General features: G+C 38.1%; 1 protein-coding gene across 4 annotated transcripts in view; it reads left to right on the top strand.

The window, feature by feature from the left end:
- The first annotated feature begins 1010 nt into the window (after positions 1-1010).
- The window catches only part of pdlim5a (PDZ and LIM domain 5a), a 44734-nt gene continuing 22716 nt past the window's right edge, over positions 1011-23028 (top strand). For 3 of the 4 annotated variants that reach the window (XM_077561157.1, XM_077561156.1, XM_077561154.1), the window contains exons 1-3: positions 1011-2320; positions 3471-3584; positions 10471-10622. In XM_077561157.1, the coding sequence (XP_077417283.1) occupies positions 3486-3584; positions 10471-10622 (251 nt within the window). In that variant the 5' untranslated portion in view covers positions 1011-2320; positions 3471-3485. The remainder of the gene's footprint in view (positions 2321-3470; positions 3585-10470; positions 10623-23028) is intronic. The other variant, XM_077561155.1, reaches the window with a different exon arrangement.

The following is a 23028-nucleotide window of genomic DNA, read 5'->3' as shown; positions in this document are numbered from 1 at the left end:
AAAAAACTGAAAAAACAAAATATCTTCTGATGAATCACACTGTTTGACATATGACGGGCGTCCTCTCTTGTTAAAAGGGTGTTTTTCTTCTTCCTGTGTTGCACCTGCTATTATGATGATGAAGATCCCGTGGGAATCCTTTGGTAAAAATGTTTAAATATTTAGTTGTTGGGCTTAGTTAGTGTTTACGTAAGCCCAAAGGGCGGACTGAAAGATATAATAACATTTTTAATACCTAAATTTATATACCAACTATTGTTACACATATGAACATTTTAATTTTCCATATTAACCTTTGAATTAGAAATCTTGTGTCTCAGCAGGGCACATGATGTTGACCTCGTATGCTCTAACCTTAAGCTTGAACGACGTTGTTTTGTCTAAAAAGTTCCTTCTCCGCACTTCTTTGCCAAAACACATTTGGCTCTCACAGTCTGCCTAGACACTGATTGGGCCAGAAATTCGTTGTTTTAAATACACGCACATCTCACCAATGAAAACAGAATTCGTTTTGAAATAATACACATACACATACATTATTGTCTCTATCAGTTATGTCCAGTTCGGGTTGTTTTGCGAGATATTGTTTTGGGGAAGTCAGACCCTTCAACTATGTCCCAGTTTATGCACCAAATTTGCCCCTGAACGTTTGTTTACATTAGACTTCGTCTTGCCACCTCCTTTGGAAAAGTACTGGCTGAAATGATCAGAGGGGCGGATTTTAAGAAACTATATATAGCGTCTGCAACCCGGAAGAGGGAACACATTCTGACGCTCAGAAATTCCACGTTCTTAAGTGATGTACCTGAGTGTTGAATGTTCCAAGAGATCTCTTGTTTGATTAAAAATCATTTTTGCAAAGAATGTATTTTTCTTACAACAACTCACCCTCATATTTGAACACGCAAGGAGGACAAAATACCTCCTAATCTTTCACTACATAAAAGGGTGACATCCCAAACAACGTTGCTGGTGGCATTCTTCCAATATTGTAAAGAAAATTTTGGAGTTGACTCCACCTTTGACTTGCTAAAGTTTCCATTTAATTAGTAATTTACGTTAAGACGGTAAAAATATTATTTATAATTCAATGTATTCAATTGAGAATTTGCTATTATTTGTGTTAGTGGTGGTGCATGTGTGCGCGTGTGCGTGGGGAGAGTGAGAGACCAGGTGGCTGAATAGAGGGCGGTTATCCCCCTTTTTATTCACACGAGTGATGCATTAAATGTCATTTAGATGGGTAGATGATCAAACCACAAAGGGGTGGCGCTTGTTTGAAATGTGACGAAGTGTGTGCGTGCGCGCGCGTGTGTTTGTTTGGGTGTGTGTGTGTGTAGGGGGGTTGTTAAACTGTGGTCATTAAGCCTGCGGATCTGGAGAGGTGAGCATATGGGACTGGAATAGATTGTGGGCCAGAACAAAGGGACAGACAGAGGCTCTGAGGTTTCACACCGTCTATTGTCAGGGGTTTGATATCATTTACTCATGGCCCATAAATCTTTTTTTTGTTTTGTTCTGTCTTTTACACCCATCAGCCCACTGAACACTTTTGACAGTAAGGATAATTTATCAAATATAGCAACACCCCCCCCCCCCCAATAGAATGAGTTCATAGCCTAGAAAGCATCTCTCCGTGGGGTCATTGAATGCATCAGCTTTTGTCCCATCTGTCACTGTAAATACTGTACAGTAAACACCAACTTCATGGCAGTTCTTCATTAGAGCAGCCTTAAAGCATGTGATAGGATGAAATTATTAGCTAAAAAAATAAAATATATATCTATAAATGGGGAACCTCTGTATCACAGATTTTTCACTTATTGCGCATCTAGAATTTATGCCCTAAGAAAATGAAAATCAATGCTATTTGTTAGCCCGTCTATGGCATTTTGTATGGATGGACTCTCATCTCAATTCAAAGAGTGTAGCTTCAGTCCACGTCAAAAATATCCAGACCAAAGATAAACTGTCCCCTCTCTTTTACCCCCTCCCCCCCCCCCCCCCCCGCGTGTGGGACTCCCAACACTTTTCCGTTACGTCGTCTTCACTCCCCCACTCGTCTCCCCGATTTCTTGTCCTCCCCTCACCATCCTAACCTGACCTCTCATCACCCCCCTCTTTCCTCCTCCACATTTCTCCCCTCCTCCACCTTTCTCCTCCCCTCCTCATATATAAGAGCATTTGCTCCCCCGTGTCCCTCACACACACTCAGTGTGTTTGCTGGGAAGGGGATAGTCCAGGGGACGCCAGGGGATTTTTATACGGTCTTTAGCTGCCTGCAAAGGAGCTATTTTCTTCACCGGGGATTCTAATAAAGGTAACGGGGTTTTAATTATGCGGAAAGTAATGCCTTTAATGCATTAAAAATTTTGATAAGTTGTGTTACATTATATATGTTAGTTGTATACTCGAGAATGATAAAAATGTTGCATATTTTTGGTGGGGAGAGATAACATTACCTTTCGTCTCAACAACATATCTGTATATTTTTCCAATGTAATGTATTAAATAACACTTTTGATTTGAATTTTGATTCCAGTATTTATTATTATGTTTTCATCTAGTTTGTGCTAGTTTTATTTTATTGTAATTAATAATAATTAGAGATGGTCCAGTACAGATACCAGTTATCGGCATACCCGGGCTTATTTCAAGGTATTGGTACTCAACGATGGCAGCCGATATCAGTATCAGACACCCTTTTGTGGCTGTTTATGACCAGGAACTAAAAAGGAGAAGAATAGAAAATTGCCATTTATTTCATGCAATTTTAAGGGGAAAATGCTATATTGGGATATACCATATAGGTATTTCTTTAAAATGATCTGTTATTGTTTTGTTTTTGTTTAAGGAAAATTTAAGCATTTAAAGGTGTTGTGGTATCGGTAATTGGTATCGTATTGGTGACTGTGCAAGAATTTAGTACCCGTGCTGGTATTGGTCTGAAAAAAGCGGTATAGAGCATTCCTATTAATAATGAATCTTTTGTTTTTAGTCTTAGTATTTTTATTTCAGTATTTCCTTATTTTTCCATACTGCATTTTTCATTTTTTTTATCTAAGTAAATTTAAAAAATATTATTTCAGTATCTTATTATTTTAAGGTAGGTTTAGTTGTGCATTTCATGTAATATTTGTAAGCGAAATGTTTCTTTTTATACATTCAAAATTTCACATTTTGTAACTTTCTAAAAAGTCTTTTTACATGACAATACTTTTTAAAGTCTCTTTTTAGTTGAATTTAAAGTTAATTTTAAGTTATATTTGGAGTTTAGTATTATTTTTTATTTTATATACAGTATATGTGTATTTGTTCAAGTGTTTAATTTGATATTTTAATTTCACATTTTACATTTGTTTTCAAATTTAAAGTTTTTGAGTATCCCCTTGTTTGTATTTAATATTTGAATATTTGAAAAAATAAAAACTCTGCTTTTGTTTTGCACCTCCCTTCAACTTAACATCAAGCAGCACAAGGAAATCATGAGCAGCAACTACAACGTCACTCTCTCTGGCCCCGCCCCTTGGGGCTTTAGGCTACAAGGCGGAAAAGACTTCAACCTGCCCCTCACCATCTCCAGGGTAAGACAAAAGCCCCCCGAAGCACATCCACCATTTTTAGGTTGCTTGTTTTTAATCAAGTAAACATGGCGTCTACTGGAACCTTAATTGTTGTAAGATTATTATTAATACTGCACAGAATACCACTTCCACTTCATTTGAGATACTAGTTTCCTGCTTTGGTGCTGCTGTTTTGATGTACAACAGAATTCAAATAGTTTCAGCAGTTAAGGCTTTATCGTTGGTGTGTGAACGACAACTTCTAGGAACAGTGGTAATTAAAACTCACTGGTTGCACCCCCATAATAATGTTTTTTCCAAGTGATTGTTATTTACTGTAAGGTTCTTGCATGTGGGAAAGGTGAGACAAAGTTGCCGCTGCACTTTACAGCCGTTTATTGGATGCTGGAAGAACAATAAAACACAAAACACATTCATGCAGGAGCTTATAGGCTCCGCCCCTTAAAGGCATATGCATGCAAACAAACACTACGATATGTACAGTATTTTCTATATATGTTTAAAATATGTTTAAAAATTGTACTATAATAAATATGAATAAGTTTAAAGGGGAGGGGTGAAATGAAATATTATAAATAGTCTTTGTATATCAAAGATTTTCACCTATCACGGGCAGGTCTAAACTGGGACCTGTGATGAACTGAGGTTCACTGTATTTGAGCGAAGTGTTTCTTTTTTCCAAAGTGGGTCCTATTCAAAACCGCTCACAATGTGATAAAATACACATGCAGTTCTGATCCAAATCTACAAACGTTCCAACAAACGACTAAAATTGGTAGCATGCAGGCTAATGGCAACATGAGCCCGATGATGAACGAGTGGCACGCTCTAATTCCAGTGCCCCGCGGGGCCCCTTTGGGTCACCATGTTGTATTATTATTACTTTGGATGTGATACTTTTCCCACTAACTGAAGCCATGTGATTTGTTTTCATCTTTTAACCACAGTGGTGTGTTTTGTATTTGTTGCAAGGGGTTACGAAAAAATATCAGATACCTCTCGACATGTTGACTACTAGGCTCGTCATGCTGTATTGATGGACATTTGACAAAATATAAATTTTCGAATATGGGGAAAATGTAAAATCAATCAGTTGATTGTTTTTAAAAATATATATATAATTTTTTTTCTGAATGTGTGTTTCCATACCAGTGTGTATAAATATTGCTGTGCAGTACATTTTGACAATGTGATACATAATTACACACGTGACTGTGTGCAGGAGAGGACAAATGTCAAACATTATTAAACTAAAAGTTAATTTTGAAGGTGAACTTTTGAAGAAAACTGAAACATTGTGAGGATATGGTTGGCCATCACTATAGCTGGCTGTTTTACACAACAACAGCTAGCTAGCGCTGCCTAAACAACAGCTAGCTAGTGCTGCCTAAACAACAGCTAGCTAGTGCTGCCTAAACAACAGCTAGCTAGCGCTGCCTACACAACAGCTAGCTAGCGCTGCCTACACAACAGCTAGCTAGCGCTGCCTACACAACAACAGCTAGCTAGCGCTGCCTACACAACAACAGCTAGCTAGCGCTGCCTACACAACAACAGCTAGCTAGCGCTGCCTATACAACACAGCTAGCAAAAAAATGATAATATACAGTAGCATCTCTGGTGAGTTTGATGCATTTTATTGAAAGTTTTGAAGTTTTTGTCATGTTATTAGTGATTGTGAAGTAATATACTAATATACTAAACCTTGTGTGGAGGTTTGAAGTTGATGTAATGGAAGCTACAAGGTTAGCTATAATGCCTCCATCTCTCTTTCTCAGCTATGCCACGCATAACTTATTTTGCGTTTTCTATATTATTTTGCGACATAGTGGTGTTAAGAGGTGGATTAGGTCACTTAAGATTCAACTTAAGGCTAATGTCCGAAATAGACCGCACATCATTTCATTGTACGCTGCATAGATTTAAGACACCCAATGCCCCGAGTGGTGAGTGAACCCCATTTTATATCATTAATCGACTATCAGTTTGACCAAAGTCATAATGAAAAATATATCAAGCCTTGATGTGTGAAGTAGTTTACAACAGCATCTTGTGAATCATCTTTTAAACCCTACTTCGCGACAGCCGTGAACTTTTTGGATTTTCAAGGACAAAGGCCGCTTAGGCTGAAATCGAAATAGTCTGAATTCCATCTGGCCTAAATTTACACAGTGAATCATTATTTAAAAGTGCAGCCCATTTAAAGGATTCACTGCACACACACGCACACTAAAAACGATATGCCTCGGGGGAATGTGTGCATTTACTTTCTAAGAATAGTCTCATCATTTTACAGGTCAGCTTCCAGAGCCACGCCCATCCATTAGAGTCGAGAACTTCTTTTGTTTGTCATCATTTCCGTAAGGTTTTTGCATATAGTGCACTGTATCCAACACATGAATAATATACTAAGGAATAAAACCTTAGAAAAATCTTTTTTTTTTTTTTTTACATTGTCTTATATCATGTGTACATACGTACCCAATATATAGTTATAATTTTTTGTTAAAAATGTGTTTTTGAGGAACTAGAAAATATTGAAAGTATTTCAACGAATTTAAATTGAGTTATGAGGGCCAAACTAAGGCCCCGCCCACACGAAAGCCAGTTTCAATGTATCCTCATAAGTTTCTTACCGTTTAGTCCGTTGGTCCACACGATGGCGCGGTTTCGGAGCTTGAAACCGATGACTTTTGAAACCGGGCTCCAGAGTGGAAAGATTTCCGTCTGGACACCATATGCAGGATACTCCTCCAGTGATGACGTAATGGTCGCAGATTGATGACGTATGCGGCAACTCTCGCGTGACTGCGCGCAAACAGTCAATCTGTCAACAACAATGGCGGATAGCCGTGTCGTAGTCGTTTTGCGCAGCCTCCTTTGCTTGCGTATGCTTTTGCAGCAAAATATTTTGCTTCTTTATTCCCACGTTCGACAAGCGGTGTTGTACTTGAGTCACCCGCCATTGTCACTTCTCCTGTGTTCGTCTTTTCGTGTTCGTAAATTCCAATAAAGTTAGGAAAAAAATGTGTTTGTCTTCTTCGCTGATTCTTCTTCTACGCTTTCTGTTAACTCCCCGTGGCTGCGCTACAGCGCCACTCCAGACTTGGCATATACATTACAGCCTTTAAACATCCTCAGCGTCTTCTTTTGGACACACGCAAGTCTTGAAATGCTTCTGTGTGTACGAGATTTGTTGGAGGAACGAAGCCGGCTTTGCTTCCGTCTGTGATCTCGTAAGTGACAGTATGAAGGGGTGTGGCCTAGTAGCTGGAGAGAGGTTAGGCTACTACGTGTGATTATTGTAGCCGACAGCAGCTCTTTGCGAGTGTTCTCATGATGTATTTGGCTGATTGACTGTTTGTCCCATTTGGCTGAAAGTTACAAGCCTCTTACATTCAAATTTTGCCCCCTCTCACTTCAGCACTTGCAATATTACTTGTTTAAAGGCCAAAAAGTGTGATGCATTTGTGGTCAACCAAAACTCAAAACAATGGAAAAGTTTAAAGTGAAGTGAAGATTTTAGAGGAATTATAGACATTTAGATACTCAGACAAGAAAACTTCGTACGTTCTAAAAAAAAAAAAAAAAAAAAAAAAAGGATATGCATGTTTAAAGTTATCCGGTGAGCTCATCGCAGACACATTTGTTTTGACCGGTAATGGATGCGCTGATCCACTGGAAAAGCCCTATCGGTGTCACACGCACGCTGTGCCCAAGCCAGAACGACTTGAAATACTTTTCACCTGTCAATAGGCCTTGTCGTTTTCAAACAGGTTTGCTTCTTTTCATGCAGGGCAGAATTTAAGTTTTATGCATTTGAGTGGTGAGTCTCTCAAATGAATCGAACCCAATTGACACTTGTGAATGAACAACAAAAAGTAGAAATGGTTTAAACACGTCGTACTAACTAGCCTACATTGCTAGCATGTTCAGCACATAGCTAGCTAACACAGTCACTTTTACACTTTGATCTTTTGCCTTTGTAGCATTGTTGCTAAAGTGGTAAGCATGGCTGCCTTACAAGCAGTTCACCCGGGTTCGATTCCCGGCTAATGCGTAACTTTAAATAAATTCCTGTAAAAAAAGAAAACAAAAGCTAACATCAACATGCTAACTGACTTAGCGCACCCCATCACAAAACGGCAATTACGTGAAGAGTAATGTAACATTTTCAGTGCCGATACAAGCCTTCTTCAAGGTGTCTGTACTCATGCCGTGGAGGCTATCGATACCAGCCGCCGATATTTACAAAGAAAATCTGACATGGAGGAAGTCCACAACGGCAAAGCATCCTCTGCGTCAGAAAGAAAGGTCTTTATTCATAATTTGTTATCATTGTGTTAAATGAGATTTTATATATCAAAAGTACTAGAGGCATCAATACTGAGTATGGGTGAGTACCGGTACTCAAAGAGTGAATACTCGTAAAAGTATCGGTCTGAAAAAATGTGGTATCGAACATTTCTAATTATTATACTCTATATATAATCTCATGCAGCTTCGATTTTGGATTCCCTGCTCTATCTTTATACTATCAACAACCGCATACTTTATGTGGCTGTGTGCGTTTTGGAGGACCAAGAATTAGAAAATATTGCAAGCTAATTTTAACATTTACACATACTAATCCTGTTTTCGTTCTAACCGTGGGGTGTTTTGAGTTTGAATTATTGTCAAATCAGAATTACTTCCTGCTGTCAGTGAATGCGTGAGTGATTTAACGTGTGTGTGTTGGGAAAATGTAACTATAAATGGTCGGGTGCCACAGAGCATTAACACTAATCCAGCTCTCTTTTATTAGCCGTGCCCGGGTGTCTTGTTTTGTCTTTATAAAGTACACTCTCAATGTGTGTGAGAGATGATATTGCAGAAGGGTGCAGAAAAGTTGTAATTTCATATATGTCTTTCTATGCAAGCCATTGGATCAGATGGAATATTTGCAAAAGGAGAAGTTAGCATCACCAAGATGTGTGTGGTCCTTTTTTCATTGTATCAAAAGAAACAAATGACCTCACTGCCATTTTGGACCCTCTCAGATCTTTTGTGTAGCTAAGAAATTCCAGAGCCACCCTTGCACGGTACGTAAATGCTGATAACCGACATCAAACGCCATCTTATGGACAGAATAACGACTCTTTTTGGTGGTTTTGAGTGCACTTCTTTGGTGTGGTAGAATATCAATCCAGGGTGTAACATCCTAGGCGTGTTACTGTCCACCCTCAGACTGCTGATAAGAAAGTAGTCTGGTTTGCATTAAAGAGTGTTGCTAAAATAACCTGTTAGCTTGTATCTTAGTGCTAGACAGTGAAAGAAATGTTAGCTTATGCTCATGTTACGCATGTAAGTCTTAGATATGAGACCCAAGTGGATTCATATGAAAGAAATTGTAATGCCATCCTTTCTATTTTCCAGTTTTTTGTTGTTGCATTTTTTTTTTTTAAATAAAGAAAAATCGCACGGGTTTGTATAAAAAACATGAAAAAAAGACCATGTAAATAAACTGGTTTTGTAAAGTGGAATTGCTGTTGTGAAAGTAAGCTTAAATACGAGTTTACAGAATTAATCTCTGTATTGGCCCCCACCTCAACTCATTTGCTCCCCAAAACGTATAAATACGTTTTATTTTAAGTGTCCCAAAGACGTATTTATATGTTTTATGTTTTTTTTTTTTAATGCTAGCGCATACAGAAGGCTTTGATGCAGCCACTCAACTGCAGGGAACGGTTGAAGAAATTGTAGTTATGACAAAAACGGCCAGCAGGTGGCAGCAGAGCAAAAGAGCACAACTAGGGCCAAGTTGCAAAAAGCTCATTTGCCCACAGTTCTAAACAGATTTTGGAATAATAACTTAGCTATATTCTAATGCTAACTGCTGCAAAATGGTAACAGATAGAAATGTACTTTTTTTCCCTGATGAAAGAAGAGACTCAAATCTTTTGGTAGGTTCCATGTTTTTATAGCAATAGAACACAATATTCTGTAGGCCTTGCAAAATCAGTTAAAATTCAGTAAAACAGCTGGGAGCGAACGGGATTGCTTCAGTGAAAATGGCTGGGGAGTGAATGAAATTTAAAGATATAAGTAAACAAATTAGCACAGTGTTTTGGAGCAAACAACTTGCTTGGTTTGCGCTGCCTACTAAAAGTGTTGCTATAAATACCAGTAATTTATGTTTTAATGTTGTTGAAACTTAAAAAACTGGTTTTGCGCCCCCCAAAATTGAGCTTTTCCAGTGTGGGCGTAAGTTGTGGCCAAAGCAGCTTCCTGTGAGTGTTGCCATTTTCAATTTAGATAAATAGAACGCTGTAAGGCCACCATTGAAGGCAACAGTAAGCTGTGTCAGGTACGCATGCAAACCAAGACTTACATGGTGTTTGTCTAAAGACCATAAACCGGTTTGTTTTTGCACACCGCTCCATAAATCCAGCGACGCCTTTTTAACAGGCCTTTTTAAAGGGTGCCATGGTATTCATGTTTCCAACTGGTTTGAGGCTTAATTGCTGTTGATTGAAAATATCATACCAAAAAGCCCTTATTGCACTCCGGTCAACTGTAGGGTCTTTTAAAGGGCAAAAGTCTTAACCTCTTAGTTGGGATTCTGCTTTGGAAAGCCACTGGTGTATCGTGCCTCACATTGTTGCACTTCAGCTGCTTTTATATTTGATCTGTTTTTTTTTATTTTTATCACCAATCCAACGTTGTGACTGAATAGGTGAGGAATGATACCTTAGATCTAGTAGGTCAGGTCAAAACCCATTTTAAAAAGCAATTACGATATTGCAGAGGTACTAATAATAAACTGCTAATTTACCCGTCCCGAGTTTGAATTCTCACGCCAAACTCATGAGTCAATCAAACAACTTTGCTTATTTCATTTGTGCAGCTGAACGACGGCGGCAAAGCGGCCAAAAACGGCATCTCTATCGGAGACATGGTTCTGTCCATCGACGGAGTTGCCACTGAGGGGATGAACCACCTGGAGGCCCAGAACAAGATCAAGAACTGCACAGGCAACCTCAGCCTCACCCTGCAGAAGTAAGTCTCGAGGCCTCGACTGTGTCATTGGGGGGGAAAATCACAATGATTTCATGTGTTAATGGAACTTGGAGCCATTTACGACAATTTAAGTATGTGATCATGTTGGAAAAGATATACAATCATGCTGTACATTCTCACATAATCACATTATTAGATCTCACATGCTGTATGTGACTAATTGACTTATAAGTCTCTTGAGTCTGTTTATAGTTGTGGGGATAATTATCAGAAGATACTTAAGTCAGGTAATGTAAGCTAATGTAGCTGGAGGGTGTTCTTACTGTTTAGGATTGAGCTTTCAAAAAAATATCCGTCTTTGATAATGGTCAAAGAGATTCGTGTTTTATTGGAACCACAAGGTGGTCCTAGTATCATTTTTATTAACACTGTGTGATCAAGCAGCCTGATTGGGGACAGATGTCTCTGACTTAGGAGCTTCCAGATTTCTTTGTTAGCGTTGCTAGGCGCTCACTGGCACCGGCAGACGAGAAATTCTGTGTATTCAAAGACGGTCATGCCTTGGTCAACATCTGGACATAAAAGGGGTTTACATGTGTCACGGAAAAAGGGTGAGATTGGTCTGCGACTTTCTGTTAGTTTTACGTGTTTTGTCATTTTTCGGGCATTGCACGTCCATTTTGATCGGGTTTGATTTTCACTGGATCAAGACGGCAAATGTCACAATAAGAACGAGAAGATAAATGATGTCATGTGGTGTGTGTATTTTAACAGGAGATCGGCTGTTATTCATTTTTCAAATATAGAGGTTGACTTAGTGCGGGGAATTTGATGGTAAGGCTTGGAAAACAGGACACAATAAAAAAATGAATAGTAAAGCCTTAAAAGCTGACTGCTATCAATCACTTCACCTGTTGATTAAAATTATGGAAATACAAACAATTGAATTGCCTCCTTGACTAAGAAATGGAGGGTGTTAAAAGAGCATTTCATAGGAATTGCCAATATTAATGCACTTTCAAGAAACAAACAAATAAACAAACAAACAAACAAAAAAAGGTCTCACAACTGCCAACAAGCGCAACTCTCGACGGCTTCCAAATTTGGGTTGAGCTTCAAATTGTATAGTTGTATAGTTTAACTACTAATTGAATGATCTTAGATCACAAATCACGACACCATGAGCAACTAGCCAATCCGCGGCTAGCTGGCTACCGCTAGCAGCTGATGTTAGCTGTCAATTCCATTATTGTCGCTCATTACTTTAGCTACCTACATCTGTTACTCTCTTTTATTCCACATCAGGTCTTTATGCGACTTTCAAAATATTTGTGTCAACTTCCCAACTATAATGTATGACTTTAATTACTAATTTAATTATCTTTGATCACAATGACACCAAGAGCAACTCGCCAGTCAGCGGCTACCTGGCTATCGCTAGCTGTTGATGTTAGCTGTCGATTCCACTTTTGTCACTCATTGCTTTAGCTACCTACAGCTATTACTCTATTTTACTTCACATAAGGTCTTTGCTTTATTTGTGTTGATTTCCCTGTAGCCTACAAAGTAATTATTATTTTTTAAACAGACTCATCATGCTCGGTTAATCAACACAAGAAAGGGATTTGCAGTGAAAATGCACAAATAAAAACACCTTGATAGAAAGCACATTTACTGTACGCGCTCACAAATGCCAGGCAGCAGGTGCCATCATAACATCAATATGCTAAGTTTAGCCCACAAATAGAAAATAAATCTCGAAGACCTAATGATTTTTCCATTCTCACCCTCATTGTCATTCTAAATTTAATTTGATGAGATACTTAGAGTGAAAGCAGCTGCTGCTATCTTGTTACGCTAATACACATGTGGCGCACATATGTCTGCGAGTTAATAGTATCCAACGCTTGTTTTATAACCACTGTTCAGTAACATCAGTGTCTGACTAATAAACCCCCAACTTTATTTGGTATTCCAACGTAGGAAAAATGTTGTTTTTTTATAAAGACCAACAGGATGCACCCACTTTTTTATTTTTTTCTGAAGAGCTCAGTATTGTTCATTCGGTAATTTTACCGATTTGACATGTCATCATCATTGCTCTCTGTCTTTTTTTTTTTTTTAGTATGTGCGTGTGCGTGCGTGCGAGTGTGTGTGTATTCATTAGTTCACCAAAAACCTATTAAAAAATCCCATACCGTTCACCTAAACCGAACACTTCCAGCCAGAGTCATGAGGCCGCCAGGAGACCCGAGGAAGGACCAAAGAAAAGAAAGGATGCACCCACTTATTAATGGCAATACCTATTTCCCGTTTGGCTTTAGTTGGCTATCTTGTGTTTACCATGCCACTTTACCTCTGGGTCACACTAGAAATTTTTCCATGGAAGACTTTCTGGGCAGCAATTAAACACATTCATTATTATCCAGTACTCATTAGAAGGATTTGTGAGCAAGTGCTTTGAGAGTCCCGTTGGTATCGTGAACTCGCAACATTTTGACAGCTTAATTGGGATGCTTAGCAAGAAGAAGAGTCCAAAGTCAAACACCCCAGGGTAAACAATCAACACAAAAATAAAAATATTTTGTTTATAATTGATTTGATGTGTTATATATAGCTGTGTCTTTACCTTTGTGAGTAAGGATGTTAACATGTTATTTACAGCAAGGGACACACAGTATTATGTAAAATTCACTTTTCAGTGTATACAAAATGCAGTGGTATGTTGGCACGCCCCAACTTACGAATTTTCTGAGTTACGAGTTGTTGCTTCACTGATATTTGTACTTTGTGTTGCAAGCCAAAATTTGGTTAACAAGCTTCAGATATGAAGCTGATTCTGATGTTTTTTTTAGTTTTTTTTTAGCAGGGCTCTCCATATTGCTCCCCATTTTAGAGCATTTTTCAGGACCCACATTTGTCTTCTGTGACAATATAAGAGCTGAACTACCTAAAGAAAATGACAGTAAATTCTCTCTTCTTTCACCAAGAAAAATAAGTTTTTTCTATCTTTCTCCATTCCTGAACAAAAAATGGAAAATCACTAAAAGCCCTGACCACCAGCTCAGCGGCCAACACTCTCATTTGAGGATTCTCATTTTATTTACTGTACATTTGTGTGACACATATACTGAATCAGTTTGAGTGTGAGGTGCCCAAACTCATTCGACTTCCAACTTGTTGCCTCATAATCGACATAACAAGCTGAAATTAATCATCTAAGTGAAGATACCTATTGTAGTTCGGTTGTCAGGCTAGGCTTGGTGGTGAAGTGATGTCTCCACAAGTGAAAATACAATACATGTTGTCTTAATGGTGGCATAAAACATTCACTTTTTTAGACTCGTCCAGTCTCAAGAAGTTGATCAAAGTGAATAGTGTTGAGTTCAGGGAGGCTTAAAAAAAAAAAAAGATAAAAGTTGGAAATCATTTTTTGGAGGTTTACCATGAACTGCCCTGGAATGGAGAAAACCACCTTTTATTTTTCAACATTCTTTCCTTCTTTTCTTTTTTTAACAACTAAATACTCCACTCACCAGAGGAAGTTATTTTAATGGGCTTGGATGCATGTGCAGATTAAATTTTATTCGGTGCTACGGCTGTAAAAAAATGCAACTTAATTAACCTAAAGCACCTTGAGTAAAAAGATGTCACAGTATGCAGGGAAAGAATGCCCCGCTTTGAGTAAACAAGTCACGCAAAGAACAAAAGTTCGGAAGTAGCTTTTGTGCCGAAGGTTTATTTTGTTGTTTTTAGATCGTCGCTGTTCAAAGGCGCTCCAACCACATCAACAACACTGTGTTGTTCTTTGTGGCCCAACGCATCAATGGTAGAATTGCCGCATGCATTTCATGGAGGGGGCTGAGGGCGTACTCATGTGGAAAGCCACAATGACAGGCCGTAATAAATCACGGATAAACGCAATCTGATTTTTCAGAAGTGCGGTAATGGCAGATTTGCACACGGGGACTTGGAGTTGCCTTGCTGCGGTGGCGTTGGCTTAACGACCTCGCATACGAGTCAGCAATCTGATCTCCAAAATAATCCTTGAAGTGCTTGAGGGTTGCTTTGAAGTACCAGTCCTGCAACTAGAATTTTTTTCAGGTAGCTGTATACTCCCTCTAGATTTTAAAAACAGATACCGGTACCGGCACAGGTACCTGAACCTGAGAGCATTCACAACCAAAACGTAAGAGGAATAAACATTCTTCAATCATGGCCTTGAGATTTTTTCCCCCAGTTGTTGTTGGCTTCAAGAATGATTCACTAGTCTGTAAATGTGTTTTCCCAAGCTAGTCTAAACCAGGCTAAAAACCACCCATTTATGGCATTCAAAAATGTTCATTCTAATCTAATCATTCTAAAAAAAACAAAAACAAAAAAACATACACACAATACAGTAAGGCATTTTTTTTTCACTTTCATCATTCGCTGATTCATCCTTTTTAGTTAGGCTACTCATTTTACATTGTTAGCATGAAAGTCAGATGTGGCTAAAACTACTCACACTCTACTTCAGTACAAGTATAGATACTAATGCTAAATCTCAATGGTCGGATTCAAATCCTTTACTTAAGGGTAAAAACAAAAATACAGACTCTGAAATGCGCTTAAGTACAAGTGTAATCAATCATTTACAATACCATTAAGTTAGCATAGTTTCCCTCTGGTGACTCACATAATGTTTTTTACTGAAAAGAAGAAGAAAAAAAAATCACATTACACGTTTACCTTATTGTCTGAGAACGAGCGCTGACGCAACCTTAATGCTATCAAAACAAGTTTGTTCGTAACATTGTGCTTTGCGACATAAACAAAGCTAATGCTAAATTTATGCTAACAACTGAAAACAAACAAACAACTATAACCAGTAAACACCAGAGTTTACCTGTATGTGTTATTTCATTTTAGACAAATTTCTTTTCCACCAAAATTTGTCATGAAATCTTTTATTACTGCTTCCTGGTTCATGTTTGCCATTTAATCTCAGTCAGTCAGTTAGCCAAGGTTGAAAGTAAAAATACGTATCTGTTTTCAAATGAAGTAAAATGTTGGCAGAAAATAAGTACTCAAAGTAAAGTTCCAATTCCTTAAAAAAATGCTTTCAGGAACAATTTTTTTTTTTAAACTTTATTTCCTCCCACCCTGCACTTCTGCTGTATTACCTGCCACGTAATGCATTAAGGAAAAAATGTGTGATCATGAGGTTTTGTTAGGTAAACACAATAAGAAACTCATTGGTGCACAATGAGAATCCAGAGGTGCTCACTGTTAATGAAGTCATGCACGCAACCTGACCCCCCCCCCCGTCACACACACGTACATGAACGTGTGTGCGCAGCTCTCAAACTGACAGCTGCTTGAGTTATTTTTGAGTCCAGAAAGTTGGCGCGCGATCGTCCCCAGCGAGGGGTTCTGTTTGGGTAGTTGATGTCGGGTTGGGGTGTATGCTTTCATTTTGTTGACATTGTGCTCTCAGAATAGAGACGGCGAGATCCATGGGTTGCATTTGAAGTCGGGTACTTGAAGCCAATCGCTTTGCCATGTGTGACGGTCATGTGTGTCACGCACGTGCGTCGGGAGATGCCACTTGGCCGTCAGTCCTCTTGGGCTGGCTTGTATTGTCGAACCCCTTGCAGCTATAGCGGATTTTGATGGATTGGGATTTTTCACAGTCTCTTCATGCCATTTGGTTGAGGTGGCTCATTTGGAGCGGTTCCAAACAAGCTGATTTTGTGCGAGAAGCAGAGTTCACCCTTGACTGGCCACTAGCCAATCACAGGGCACGGGGGGAGGATAACCGACAGTCGCACAGGAAGAACAAGTAAAACTTTGCACAAAGGTCAGAGGTCAAGATTTGACCCCCAACCTCAGAACTGTGAAGCTGACGTACTTATCACTTGGTTACTATGCCACATGACAAAAGCATACGGATAAAATGTCATGCTCGACGGAGACGCTGGTCACACGGCAACACACAGAGGCCGAAATCTGATTGGACCAAATAAATAAAAAATCCACAAACAGGAAGTAGTGCTGCCAAGAAGATGCCGCAAAAATTATTAACTTAAAGGCACCATTGTTTTTGTCTCAGAAGTAACAAATCACTGTTCACCAATCGATTGATCGTTTTAATACTCTTTACCATTTTAGACTATAAAAGTGAATCTAAAGCCTCCACCTTAGACATTTTGTACAAATGTATACGTCCATCCTCAAATCAATCACGCACGTTTCAAATCAATGATTGGCGTTATGAGGATGGTCAACAAATTCAACTTGTATCTCAAATTGGCACCACTGTATTTAAGTTACCACTTCACACAGGCTGCGAGACTTTTTCCTATAGCTGCTAGCTAGCAATTCCCATCCCAAGCCCCGCCCCCCAGCAGCTGCCGTCGTCACTTAAGGTTGCTTGCCAGTGATGTTCCACAGCCAAAGCTCCTCACCTGTCTGTGTCCTTCACGAGGCTGCAGTATTCGCCAAAGATCATCTAAAACCCCATCGCCGTCGCTTTTGGCCAGGCTGGTCGTATTTGCCAGTACTATCCTAATACCGGGAGAATGTTGCCGCATTTAGACACACCTGCCGCTGCCCGTCTTTTGCAAATCGCTTGTTTTTGCACGTTTATCACAGGGGATATGTTGCAAGCCAACACGCAATACAGGATAAAATCTGCACTATAGAGAGACCAACTTATTACAAAAGTTTTTTCCTTAAAATGCAAAAAAAAAATTAACGCGCGATTAAAGACCAGCCCTTACTTGGAAAGCCTGTACTGGGGGAATTCCAGTCGCAACGCAGCAGAGACATCCACATCAACATTTAGTAGTAATAAATTTAATAATAATGCATATATTTGTGGAGACTGGGTTCATGTTGTATTTTACAATTTAAAAAAAAAAGTTACTTCAGGGTAAATATTAGCTCTTAATATGAAAATAAAAATGCACTGAGCTGTCACCAATGTCTTACAAATGCAGTTATGCCATCTAGTGGCATAAATATGACCTCAACGCAAATCTATATCACACCTTTTTTTTTTTTTTACAGTACATCTTTTGAATTTAACTCAGTTTTATGAATTATTATGAAATAATATTGCACTGTATTAATGACTAAAAGATGCAGCCATAATTCTAATAGTTAAAAAAAAATCCCGCTTTTATGTTAACAAGAGTATGACTTGTTTTTTTTTGGGGGGGGGTGGGGGGGTTATTATAATATAATATTTTATTGTACATTTTATTGTACATTTACAACAGATATAACATTTGTGATTAATCGTGAGTTAACTATTGAAGTCATGCGATTAATTATGATTTTAAAAAATCGCCTGACAGACACCCCTATAAAAAAGATACTAAAATGTGTAATTGACACTTTATTAAGTATACTGTACCTTAGCATCTGTTCTCACTCTCTTGCTGTTTACTTTAAGTAAACAAAAAGAGGTCTCTGGCTCACAGTTCTTCAAATGAGAGGCAAAGTGCTGTTTATTTGTCACTATTACCCAAACAAAAACTATAAAACAAACAAAAAATACATCAATTTTGCATATTTAAAAACCACAATGATCAACCAAACTATAGAAGTCCACTAGTTTAATGGTAAATTATAATTCGAAATGGCATAAATAAGCTAATGAAAATTAGCATAAATGTTATATAGCGTGCCGAGAACTATGAACCACAAAATAGCGGCGGGTTTACTGCATAGGCTAAACATGTCAGGTTCAACCATCTCTTCTTTTTTTCTAATGTATCTTTCTGTAAACTAAAACCAGTCCTCTCGAGGCCAGTCAGTCGTGATGAATGAAAGCCAAACACGCAGCTGGAACTTTGTGAAGGATCACATGAGATGTTCTGCACAGAATAATAAAACACTGACTCCTCGCAACTACTTAGTAATGACGATTAATGAGTTTTGAGCTGACAAGACGAGCCTGACCTAAACGACACACTGAGGTTTTGTTCCAAAGCAAATCATCTTGTAATTATAGCTTTAAAATGAATCGTAATCAAGCCACACTTTAGTTTCCCAATTCTCAAGATCGATATGTACATGGTAATTAGCTTTATTATTAGTTTAGCATGGATTACATGTCATGATCCATAAAAAGAGTAATGTTGACTAAAGATTAAAAAAAAAAAAAAGAAGAAGACCCCCAACTCACACAAGGCAAGTTGTTGTCGTACATTTTTTGTTGTGTTGCTGCGTCGCGGTAGTCAGCAAAAAAAAGCACTCAGTATGGTTAGCCACAGGAAAATTGGCACAAATGAAATATAAAATGTTTTATTACAGCCGTAAAGCGTTCGAAGCTAGACGACATGTGCTACCAATTAAATATTTTTTACAGGCTTAAGTGCATTTATCATTAGGTAATGTTATTATTGATATTGATGACCTATTGATACCAGTTATGGACAAAAAAAATAACAAACTTTTATATCCCTGAAACCTTCATTATCTTTTTTCACATTTGGCACCCACAGAATATGAAAGTGTTTGTCAATATGGTAAGCAATAGGGGTGGGAATCTTTGAATGTCTCACGATTCGATTCGATTCCGATTTTTTGGGGTGTGCGATTCGATTCAGAATCGATTTTTGATTCACAATGATTTGATTCAAAATGATTTTTGATTCACAATGATTTGATTCACAATGATTTTTGCTTCAATTTATAGATATTCAAGGAATCGTAATGATCTACTCCAGTCTAAATTGCTAATACTAATTTGTGCGCTACTCGCGGCACTTTTATCACTCAAAAGAATGGCTCCACGCTGCAAAAAAAACAACTTTTATTGGAATAACTTGATCGTGACTTTTTCCTTCTACTCTCTACTGTGGCTACAACTTAACAGTGTATCAGACCGCGCGGAACCACACTGCCCCTAAGTGGCCAAATTGGGTACAACATGAACAGCGCTCCCAATAAAGGCACACACAAACAAAGGGAAGACAGTATAATTTTTTTTAAATAAAATCGATTTTGGGACATTTCAAATCGATTTTGAATCGTACTAAATGAGAATCGCGATTCTTATGAGAATCGATTTTTTGGGGCACACCCCTGGGAAGCAACGCTGAGTGGAACCGCCATTTTAGAGCTTATGTGGAGCCGATGGTCTAATTAAACCCATTTGGATGCTGCTAAAAGCACTTGGATGTTCTCTTGCAGGTTGCCCTTCCCCCAATTAGGGCCCCGGCATGTGCAACAAATAGTTAGCCTTCAAGGCAGGGATGCTTTTCCGGCATAGAAAGCAGAACCATGTGAGAAAATAACTTAATCTACTATGATATCTGCATTTTTGTTTTCTCTTTGTTTGTCTTTTCTGGCTGGGACATTCCCAAAGCATTTTTTTTGTTATTTAAAGTGCCAGCTTCGAAAGTTTTGGGACCAACTGGACTGGTATTTGGAATTTTATATATGGTCCTGCTGTTTAAGCAGCTGTGCTTGGTACACCATCCATGCTCCGTTGACTGATTCACGCACCCTCCTCTAAGTTCAAGCCGTCTTTATCATCAACACACAAACTAATTTACGCCGGGGAAGCCGAGTGTTGGAACACACGTGGCAATGATTGGTCCTCTTGGCATTCTCTCTTCATCACGTTGGTCTGTCTGCTTCAAATTAAGGTAGAACTAAGAAAAATAAAAAAATCCTTGAAGATTTTTAGAACAAAAAAAAAACTTTTCCTAATAGGCCAGAAAATCCATCTCTTAACATGTCTGCATACAATCCAGATGGCCTTTTTGAATTATCATAAGTATGAATGATACAAAACAACTTCAGAATTGATTGTTGGTCATAAAGTACGTAAAATGTTCGAAAAATAATACTCAAAGCGCATGCGGGTTATCCTAAAACATGCATAATCACTCAAAGGTGCAAGTGGACTTTTACAAGCATGTTTTTGCCGCCCATGTTATTCCAACACTCCGTTAAATGTTTCTTGAACCCGGTCACCCTGCCTGGACACTATTTTATGACGTGCATATGTTTGGGTGTGTGCATGTCAACGAGCATGTTTTTTTATTTTCTTAAACAAAAAGTCAACTCCCTTTTTCCTTGCAAATGGACATTGTAGGGCGAAATGTAATATATTGAATAACAAATACAATTAGCCAAATTTGTAAACTCACTGTGTAAAATCACAACCGAGATTTGTAATGTCGCCAATGTAACAAAATGCAAAAAATAAAATTGCTCGTATCTTGTGCGAAAGTCGGACATTTATTGACATTGAAAATGAAAAAAACTTCAAGCAGTATTGAGTAATCTCCAGGTTACGGGTGTTTGCAGTCTGTGATTTTTCTGTGTAACTCTGTACTCTTTTCGCAATTCATCTTTATTCTTAGTAATTTGCAATTCATACCCGGTTACTCTCTCATGTAATGCAGTAAAAAAAAAAAAAAGGTGCTTTTATTTGTTTATTGAACAGCATAAACAGTCAAACACAGAAATACAAAATGAGAATACTCTCAAGGAGCTGCCAAAGACCACAGCTCACGCCCAGGTGCTCACACGCAGACTTTTTTTTATTTTTCTTTTTTCTTTTTTCTTCTTATTTTCTTTAGAGCTCAGTATTGTTCGTTCGGTAATTTTACCGATTTGACATGTCATCATCATTGCTCTTTTTTAAATTATAATCTTTTTTATTTTTTATATTTTGTATGTGTGTATGTGTGCGTGCGTGTGAGTGTGTACTCATTAGTTCACCTAAACAACGCAGACTAACGAACCAACCTGACTCCAGCTCCTGATATACTGTAAATCCCTAGGCCACGCCCCTTAATGGCATTCATGCAACACAAGAGATATGAAACCAGGTTATTTCATTACATTATCTTTCATTATGATTATTATTATTTTTTAAAGTACAAGGCATTACTATTAAGTATTTTTCTTTTTTTTTGGAACGTATTAATTGCATTTCAATTCATTTCAATGAGGCAAACTGATTTGGTGTACATACTGTACTAGTAAGTTATGAACTTGTTCAGGGAATCCATTTGATTCGTAGGACACACGTTACGATTAAAATGACGATCTGTCCACTCGGAATTGAGAAGTCATGCCATGTAATGGCTATAGTATGACCAACACAAAATGTGTATAATTCCTTACATTACTGCCGTCACACGACTCCTCTCGCTTGCCTCTTAAAAATCTCCTAGGTAGGTTTTCCCCCTTTGCAAACAAACCCCTGCGAAGCCTCACGAAAGCACGGGTAACGTGATGAGGACAAACGACGAAGTGCTAATGTCGTCACCATGGCGGGTTTCAAAGCGATGCGAAAATAGCCGCAAAACGCAGGCACACAAACAGACGTATTGCTTCCTTATAGAACAGAAGATCAAATTAACAGTTACTTGACAGATAACGCGCAAATGTGACGGAAGGAAACGTCTTTAACAATTAAAGCCCTCCATGGTGTGGCACATACCAGAAGACCTCGGTACATATTTCCATTGGGTGTTCAAGAGGTATGAATGTCACGCCTGTCAAGCGTCGCGTTGTCACCGTCTGTATCGTGTCCACTTACTCACTTGGTCCGCATGCGTTTGAGCTATGGACAAACATTCCAACGGTGTAAAGTATCTGATAGAGTGTGTGTGTGAGAGCCTATTGTTTCTCAACAGAGAAGCTCAACCTTGGTATACTGAGTGTTTGAGTGTCCACCTTGCTTCCATTTTTTTGGGAACTGAATTCTTACTTTAAAGTGAGAACTCTGACTTTAAAATCCGAATTCTGTCTTTAAAGTAAGTATTCTCACTTTACTCTCAAAATTCTGACTTTAAAGTGACTTTAAAGTTAGAATTCAGAATTCTGACTTTAAAGTGAGAATTCTGACTTTAATCTCAGAATTCTGACTTTAAAGTCAGAATGCTGACTTACTCAACATAATTCTTTAAAGTAAGAATTCTGACTTTAGTCAGAATTAGGGGCTTTAAAGTGATCATTCTGAGAATAAAGTCAGAATTCTCACTTTTTAAATCAGAATTCTGAGATTAAAGTCATAATTTTAACTTTAAAGTGAGAACTCTGACTTTAAAATCCGAATTCTGTCTTTAAAGTAAGTATTCTCACTTTATTCTCAAAATTCTGACTTTAAAGTGACTTTAAAGTTAGAATTCCGAATTCTGACTTTAAAGTGAGAATTCTGACTTTAATCTCAGAATTCTGACTTTAAAGTCAGAATGCTGACTTACTCAACATAATTCACTCACTTTAAAGTCAGAATTAGGGGCTTTAAAGTGATCATTCTGAGAATAAAGTCAGAATTCTCACTTTTTAAATCAGAATTCTGAGATTAAAGTCAGAATTTTAACTTTAAAGTGAGAACTCTGACTTTAAAATCAGAATTCTGTCTTTAAAGTAAGTATTCTCACTTCATTCTCAAAATTCTGACTTTAAAGTTAGAATTCTGACTTTA

This window comes from Vanacampus margaritifer, chromosome 3 (assembly GCF_051991255.1).
Source record: "Vanacampus margaritifer isolate UIUO_Vmar chromosome 3, RoL_Vmar_1.0, whole genome shotgun sequence".
NCBI classification, from domain to species: Eukaryota; Metazoa; Chordata; class Actinopteri; order Syngnathiformes; family Syngnathidae; genus Vanacampus; species Vanacampus margaritifer.
This window is presented reverse-complemented; position numbering and strand designations above follow the sequence as displayed.